At 38.0% G+C, this 8,937-nt stretch overlaps 2 protein-coding genes across 2 annotated transcripts; one reads left to right on the top strand and one right to left on the bottom strand.

Moving 5' to 3' along the window:
• The first annotated feature begins 2,055 nt into the window (after positions 1-2,055).
• LOC130718145 (probable carboxylesterase 17) lies at positions 2,056-4,555 on the top strand. Its single transcript, XM_057568639.1, has 4 exons — positions 2,056-2,333; positions 3,086-3,307; positions 3,477-3,966; positions 4,223-4,555. The coding sequence occupies exons 1-4, from the start codon at positions 2,056-2,058 to the stop codon at positions 4,553-4,555; spliced, it is 1,323 nt and encodes a 440-aa protein (XP_057424622.1).
• Positions 4,556-5,894: 1,339 nt separating this feature from the next.
• Positions 5,895-7,536, bottom strand: LOC130728998 (uncharacterized). Its single transcript, XM_057580601.1, has one exon. It carries the CDS (start codon positions 7,303-7,305, stop codon positions 6,001-6,003), a length of 1,305 nt encoding a protein of 434 aa, XP_057436584.1. The 5' UTR covers positions 7,306-7,536; the 3' UTR covers positions 5,895-6,000.
• Positions 7,537-8,937: the final 1,401 nt, after the last annotated feature.

Genomic DNA, 8,937 nt, shown 5'->3' with positions numbered 1-8,937 from the left:
TGGAAAGGCTAATATCTCTTTGATACATTAATGTTTAGCTCATGAATAGGGCCGGTCCCGACATTTTGGAGGCCTCAGACAAATAATAAAAATGGACCCGTAATAATTTTAACGTTTGAAATTTCATACATAAAAATAACATACACAGTTACTAACCACTAGACTAGCTCAAGTCATTAACAACATCTTGAACATTAATTATTATAACTAAATTTTATTTCGGGGAAAGTTTAATGTGAATTTTTTTTTGGGCCCCTTCTTTTTGGAGGCCCTGGGCTGTGGTTTGCTTGCACAGGTCCAGGGCCGGCCCTGCTCATGAATTACTTTCGGCTAGCAAAGATCAAGAGTTGGTGTATTTCAGCACCTTAATTTGATCTGTGCATGAATGGAATAAACAAGTCTATATTAAAAAATATGTATCATATTACATGATGTGGAAATTTTCCCCAAAGTAGACAGAGATGTTGATTCTCTTTTATTAACTTTAAATCCTACAATATATACGAAACAATAGTAATATATGCAGAACTTCTGTACCTGTCAATCACTAATAACTAACATGTACATCATCCACTAGTTATTAGCATGTATTGTGATGAATATGCAGAACTTTTGTATAGTGATCACTAATATGCAGAACTCTTCACTATTATGCAAAACTTTTGTCATGTATCCGTGATGATGTTTGAATCAGCTTATTTATTCTCAGAATTAATTTTGGCCGCCCAAAGCTTTTGTTAGTTGCTTCTATAATTAGTTCTAAAGACAAAAGCAATTATGGGGTAGTTGACATAATAGACTCTGAAGAAAAATAAGTTATCTAAACATGCTAATAAGCTTCTCCTCAACATTGATTTTGACTTTAGAATCAATTATAGAACAGAAACCGAATTGTAGAAAGGATAAACATGCCCTAAAGCAGCCTTTGACAAGTGTCTTATTTCACATCACTTATCTATTTGGGTATCAAATCTGAAACAGATAGGTCGTGTGTGTACTTTCATCCTTGTATATGTAGAACAAAAGTCACAGAACTAATTAAGATGTCATAATAGTGGTGCGAGTTGATCCTCATGCTTATTACACAAGTAACGCATGAAATGCTGCATTCACCTCCATCTGATAAGAATAATGTTTATCTTGTACATTCCCTCATTCAATTAGATTCCTCTTGTTTATTGCATGCTGGATTTCTTGCGTGCCTTTAATTAGTAACCAAGGTTTTGACACACGGTTTCATGAATCAGCAGCGCTACATGCTATGACTAAAAAATAATTGGTAAAAAATGCAAGAAATGCTGATATGACAAAATTAGCAGTGTTATTAGTTGAAAAAGAAGACAATGCTAAAAGTTACAAGGCTTAATTCTACTTTGGGTCCCTGATGTTTCACAAATGTGCGGTCTGCATCCCCCATATCTAAAATGTGCGCTCAAGCTCCTTCATGTTTCTAAAGCGGTCGATTAAAGCCCTTCCGTCCATCTCCGTTAGTTGACTAACGGAAATACTAATGTATCACTTATTTAATCAATAAAATATTATTTTTAAAAATAAAATAAATAAATAAATTTTAAAATTTTACAAAAGCATAAAATTCATCTCTTATATATCATCTTCAACTCCTGAACTTAAAACCCATTAATTTTTAATTTAAGAAAAAAAAACTAATAATCTTTTCAACTTTCCCAAATTCATACAACCCAATCCAAACCCAGAACCCCAACCCTAAATATCTGTTTAAAAAAACCCAAATATTTTTAAAAGATTAGTTGCAGCCTCAGCCACCGCAACTACTGTTCCCGAACCTCAATCACTTTCTTCTTCTTCTTCATGTGTGATGTACTGTGAAAAAGCTTCAAAAATCTGAACCCTTCAATCTTCCTCCCCTTTCTCTCCCTTTTTCCTTCTTGGTTCTGTTATGGGTGAGGATTTTCGGGTTGGGGTGCTTGTTATTGTGTATGGATCTGGGTTTTCTTCACCAAACCCATCAACAATTCATCACCCCTAGTGCCCAGATGCTCACATATCTGAAGAGAAAAGGAAAGGGGACTGATGATGCAAAGCGATGACGAATCTGGCAGAGATGAATTCGAATCTGGAATCGCTTCAGAAGATTCTGCTCTCACCAAAGCCTTCTTTGTCGACGACGACACCTTCAGAGCCTTTTGCCGCCGACCAAGCCCGCACCATCAACTCTCCATTCGATTTGTGTTGTCAAGGCCTTTCTGCAACGGATCTGACTACTGGGTTGTGCATTTATGGTTTGGATTTCAGATACCAAACCCAACGTCTTCCCTTCTATTTCTTCGATTCTCTGTGATTTATGGGTTTGGGTTTGGATCTGGGGTTTGTGAGAGTAGAAGCTGACGAGTTCTGGATTTAGGGTTTTGAACTGGGTTGCATTTGAACATGAGTGCTGCTTGAACCTGGATTTCTGAATTTTATGTTTTTGAAAATTTTTAGTATTTATTTATTTTGTTTTAAAAAATAAATATTTTATTGATTAAAAAAGTTACACGTCAGCATTTTCGTTAGTCAACTAACGGAGATGGACGGAAGGGCTTTAATCGACCGCTTTAGAAACATGAAGGAGCTTGACGCACATTTTAGACATGGGGGGATGCAGACCGCACATTTGTGAAACATCAGGGGCCCAAAGTGGAATTAAGCCAAGTTACAATATAAAACATAAGATGTGGAAATTAACATCATTATCCTTCCATAGTTTATGTAAGTAATACTGATTTCTTGTGTTTATTTATGGTAGCAACTTAGCAATTTACTTCATGAAAAGGCATGAAAATCTAACCATTGAAGTTTGAAGAGTCAACATGTGATGATTTAACAACTTCAGAAGAGAATCTTCAAGTCAGCAATAAATGGGATTGACCTTTGCCACTTGTTTTCTACAGAAAAGCATGCGAAGCTTCTCAACCTTTTTTTTTCCAACTTGAAATTTTCTCATTGGCCTTGAGGCCAAGTCTTTTTATTCTTCAGACTCCTATAAAAGGAGTAAACTAGAGCACCCCTTATGCCAACACAAACAGAATTTCAATTTTCACTCTTTCTCAAATATTTTTCTAAGAGTCAATAGCATGGCTACCATTTCATTCAGGCATAACCCACAACTAAACGGCACTCATCAGCAAAAGGGTGTCATCACTGAGGAAATTGAAGGACTCATAAGAGTCCATCGAGATGGACGTGTTGAGAGGCCACCACTTGTGCCTCATGTCTCAAGCGCAGTGGCACCAGAACGCGGTGTCACTGCAAGAGATGTTGTAATCAACAGCAGGGACGGACCTAGGTATATTAAAAATGGAGCGGTCGCTCTCTTAAGATAATTATTTTTCTTATAAAGTAGTATTCGAATGTTGTATTTGTCTTCCTCAATTAGTTATTCTTAATGTTGCTTAATGTTTTAAACTTTTGTCCCTCTGATACTCATTTTTTCTGGTTTTGTCCATGATCAATAGAGATGCCAATTTATGGGCACGTTTGTACGTGCCATTGAGCTGTGGTCATCATGGCAACAAGGTTCTTCCTCTGCTTGTTTACTTCCATGGTGGTGGATTTTGTGTTGGCTCTGCTGCTTGGAGCTGCTACCATGAGTTCTTGACCAGCCTTGCTGCCAAAGCATACTGTGTCGTTGTCTCTGTAGATTACCGTTTAGCTCCTGAGAACCGTTTACCTGTTGCATATGATGATGGCTTCAATGCTCTCATGTGGGTGAAGAGAGAAGCTCTGAATGGCTCAAGTGTGCAAAAGTGGTGGCTGAGTCATTGCAATTTATCATGCTTGTTTCTAGCTGGTGACAGTGCAGGGGCCAACATAGCTTACAATGTGGCCACTCGCCTAGGATCAAGCTCAAACATTCTGAATCCATTATCTCTCAAGGGTGTGATCTTGATCCAACCATTCTTTGGAGGAGAGGAAAGAACAATCTCTGAGAAGCATTCCTATCAGGTAATTTCGTGAACAATGGTTTTATGTTATATTTATAATACGCCCATTTCTGCAAGAGTCCATTAGGCTTGAATAATGGTCACCTACCTTGTGATGAAGCTCAACTTATTATTAGAATAGTGGGGCAATAATGATCGAACCGTAAATAACTTAGCCATAAATAGAGACTCTAATACCATGCCAGGAACCAATGATCCAAAAAATAAATTTATTTTGTGAAAGACACGTGAATGATTTTGTATTATATTTATTTAAGGTACCCAATTCCGCACTTACTTTGCCAGTTTCTGACACTTACTGGAGGCTAGCACTTCCTCTTGGAGCTACACGTGACCACCCCTATTGCAACCCTCTTGGCAAGTTGAGAGATTTGAGGCTTCCATCCATCATGGTATGCGTTTCAGAAATGGATATACTCAAAGATAGAAACTTGGAGTTCTCAAACACCTTGGCAAAAGCAGGGAAAAGGGTTGAAACATTTGTCTACAAGGGAGTAGGCCATGCATTCCAAGTGCTGCATAATTATCAGCTTTCCCATTCTCGGACCCAAGAAATGATATCTCATATCAGGAACTTCCTGAACCAGTAACTGAAGCTAGCCACATATCTGATTTGTTGTGTTCTGTTCAGACATTGGCTACAATGTTATATAACTCTAGAACATAATGATAAGTTGTTAGTTACAATGGTAGACTGGTAATAATGGTGTTTATAGTTTCAACTTTCAATCCATTATCTGTACAAAGATTTTCAGAAGTTTGGAATATTTGTAAAACTCAAATATGGGGTTGATAGGCATTTTTGTAAATGGTGCAGTCTGTTTGGTGATGAATATGATAACATAAAGCTCAAATACTTGTCAGTTTCTGACTTTCTGTTACACAGTAATACTTTATCCCTTATCACTAAAGAATTCAGAGCCTTTGCTTCCCCAGTTCCCCTACAATCTTTGTAGCAGCAGCAAAATGACAAGTGAATAAGCGTTTTAACCAATTTAACCTTTTTATGAATTAATCTGAACCATTTAAGATAAGAATTAATGACCAAAACTAGCTGCAAAGAATATAGCTGTTGATGGTCCATGTTGATCGCACTAAATGTTCAATAAATAAAATCTCTTGATCATGCATGTTATAAGTTCAGAATTTCAGACAGATATGAGGAAAAGGTTATTCCTTTTGTACCATATTCCTTCAAACAGAGAGTCAAAGTGCAGAATAGTCTCACTCAAAGCTAAATCCACATGCAAAGTTTCAATAAAAAAATAGAAATGCCAACAAGAATGATGGTAAAAATACAATATGAAAACGATTTTAAACTTTTCGAATAATTGGTTCATAATATCAAGTGTTATAAAGTTTGATTATTGATGCATCAACCATTCAAGTCTTGTCCCATGCACCTAAAGAGCTTAAGGTTTTGTGATAGTTGTTTCATGAAAAATAAAAGGGGGTGGTCCGTGTTGCTGACTACCTTTATTCCTTTTTAGAATTTGTCTTTAACCAACCATATTCCAGTACAGTGAGTGCTATAAGAGCAACTCCAACCCACAATTTCTTATTTGGTTTCTTAACACACTATTCAGCACTATTCAGCACTATTCCTGTGGGCCCTGTCTGCCACATCAGACTTAAGAAACTCCTAAGAAACTGAAGCAGATTTTGCTCCAACCCATGGTTTCTTAAATTATTATTTGAAGGGTCCCACCCGTGTCCCACCATACAACATAAATTAATAATATTTATTTTCACTCAATTTAGATTTAAAATTTAATACTAAATCAATACTTCAACTTAAAAATAATTTAATTAAAATTAATACGAATTTAATTTAAATTTAATTTTACTTAATATTTAAAACAATTAAATTTAAATATCGACATGTTAACTTGAAACAAAAATAAAAAAGTACATTGTGTTAATTCTAGCAAAAACAATTTTATTGAATGATAGAAATAAAGACGAAAGAAAATACATGACAATGAAAAATAAGCAACAATACATTTGAAATGAAATACATAATAACACTTGAAGGTTAATTTTCATTATTCTCGTTTTCGGGAAGCTGCCAAATATGCTCCACCAAGTCTGCTTGAAGCTGGTGATGAATTGACCTATCAATTTGATGTGCTCTTCTTTCCAAGATATTTCTAAAAGCGGGAATAGGACCACTTACTACTTCAGCATCCAATATGTCATTATTGACCTGATCATAAACAAAATTACCTCGGTACGTGTTGCGCTCATCTTCAACAATCATGTTGTGCAATATGATGCAAGCATACATTATTGACTTCATCTCATTCGGATGCCAAAAGCGTGATGGACCACGAACTATTGCAAACCGAGATTGGAGAACGTCGAATGCACGTTCAACGTCCTTTCTTGCTCCTTCTTGTCTTTTCGCAAATTTTTGCCTTTTTTCTCCTTGCGGCATTGGGATGGTCTTCACAAATGTAGCCCACGGGGGATATATACCGTCTGCTAGATAGTATCCCATGTTATACATTGTTCCATTCACGCTAAAGTTCACCATGGGAGCATTTCCACTCAAAACCTCATTGAAAACCGGAGATTCATTTAGCACATTAATGTCATTGTTAGAACCTGCAATGCCAAAAAATGCATGCCAAATCCATAAGTCTTGTGATGCCACTGCTTCAAGCATGATTGTGGGCTTTCCATGATCACCTCGGGTGAATTGACCTTTCCACGCAACTGGACAATTCTTCCATTCCCAATGCATACAATCAATAGAACCCAACATACCTGGAAATCCACGAGACTCGCCCCATTGAAGTAAGCGGGTAATGTCTTCCTGGTTCGGGCGCCTCAAGTATGTTTCACCAAATACTGCACACACACCTTCCACAAAATTCTTTAAGCACTCAATTGCAGTACTTTCACCAATTCGAACGTACTCGTCAACACTGTCAGCAGGTGATCCGTACGCCAACATACGAATAACGGCGGTGAACTTTTGTAATGGTGACAGGCCTTGTCTTCCAACTGCATCGACAGACATTAAAAAGTACGGGTCATGAGACCCAAGGGCCCCTACAATTCTGAGGAACACATGCTTTCGCATTCGAAACCTTCGTCGGAAAAGCTCTTCCGTGTACACAGGATTTTCGGAGAAGTAGTCATTCCACAACCGCTCGTTCCCAGCTTCACGATCTCTCTCTATCACCTTTCTTGTTCGCTTGGGCCTAACGGTGTTGGCACGTCGTTGATAAAACTCCATCTCCTCCTGCATCATATCTTCTATAGTCGTGTCATTGATAAGTTCGTCAATGACAACGTCGTAAATGTCCAAGTCGGCCATATTGTTTGGATCCATTCTATGACACAATGAGAAACTATCAGTGTAATTGGATAGGAGGAAGACAATATGAGAGGACAAAACAACTCTTGAATGTTGAGATGAATGAAATATGACATGTATAAATAAGAGAAACAACAACGGCTATATTCTCCAACGGCTATATTCCCCAACGGCTATATTCTACAACGGCTATATTCCCCAACGGCTATATTCCCCAACGGCTATATTCTCCAACGGCTATATTCCCCAACGACTATATTCCCCAACGGCTATATTCTCGAACGACTATATTCCCCAACGACTATATAGAACACATAAGTAGAAACGCAGTACACATTAAGAAAAATTCGAATACTGAAATTACAACATTAATGCAGAATACATAAGTAGAAATGCTAAAATTACAACACTGATGCAATACACATAAGTAGAAATGCTAAAATTACAACACTAATGCAGAATCAATAAGTAGAAATGCTAAAATCACAACATTGGCACACGCTAAGAAAGACAACAACAAGAATTAAGACATTCCTAGTTCTTTCATGGCGAATTCAACTAGGCGCTGATGCGTTGCTAACTGCACCTCGTTCATTTCAGATGTGTCCTCCATAAGGATATCTTTGTATTCCTTCAATAACCGCGCCTTTTGAAGTTTGTTTTTTTCCTTTTTCACCTCCAGTTCTTCAGTCTTGAGCTTCTCAAAACTCGCAAGGAATCCCAGTTTAGCTTTCCCGATGGCTATCATCTCGGAGTTAGGAACATAATCGAGATCACTTGAAGCTGTGTCTCCTACTTTGGCCTTCCTTTTCTGGTTCTTTTTTCCCAACGGGCGGGTTGCTGGTTGTGTGGCCTCATATTCGTCGCCCTCAATTGATGCACTCCGGTCAGACGATGTTGCATACACCCCATCTCCTGACTTCTTCTGCCTCGTTGAACTGGTTGTCATAAATGTTCCCTTCCACTTTGGTTCATCCTTCACCAACCGCCATTCATTCTCATGTTTGAAATCTTTACCCGTATCTACATGATATAATTGATGCGCCGTAGCCATGATATCCTTATCTGAGTGTCCACTTTTCCAATGATTGACGGCTTTAGTGTGGCAACCGACAAATTTTTGAAGATCAGCATTCAATTTATTAAAATGAGATTTCAGGGATAACCATGTCCTCGAAGGAGAGGCATCGTCGCGGTACTCCTCATATTGGGCTCGAATCTTATTCCAGAACAAATCTGACTTTTGCTCATTTCCCACGACCCGATCGGTAGAAACGTTGAGCCATGATTGAAGAAGAAGTATATTATCTTTACCACTCCATTTGGTGCGTTTCTTTCCGGATTCTTCAAGATCAATATCATCTAGACCCCGTTGAGTAGAAAATTCAGGCTCATCGGGCATAGCCTCACATCGGGCATAGCTACCAGTAGGAGGTGCTTGGTATTGTGGTGGATACATGCAATATTGTGGATTGTTTGGATAAGACATTTGTGGTGGATATGGTCCCATTTGACCCTGAGGTTGGTTTTGATGGTAGAACGATTGTGGAAACATTTGATACGAAGGATTTTGAACATTACCACCGGTGTGAGGAGGTTGGGTTTGAGGGTGACACATCTGCGGATGTTGGCTTTGTGGCTGATACA

This window comes from Lotus japonicus, chromosome 1, assembly GCF_012489685.1.
Source record: "Lotus japonicus ecotype B-129 chromosome 1, LjGifu_v1.2".
Taxonomy (NCBI): Eukaryota; Viridiplantae; Streptophyta; class Magnoliopsida; order Fabales; family Fabaceae; genus Lotus; species Lotus japonicus.
The sequence above is the reverse complement of the archived record's forward strand: the minus strand, read 5'-3'. Positions and strand labels throughout refer to the sequence as shown.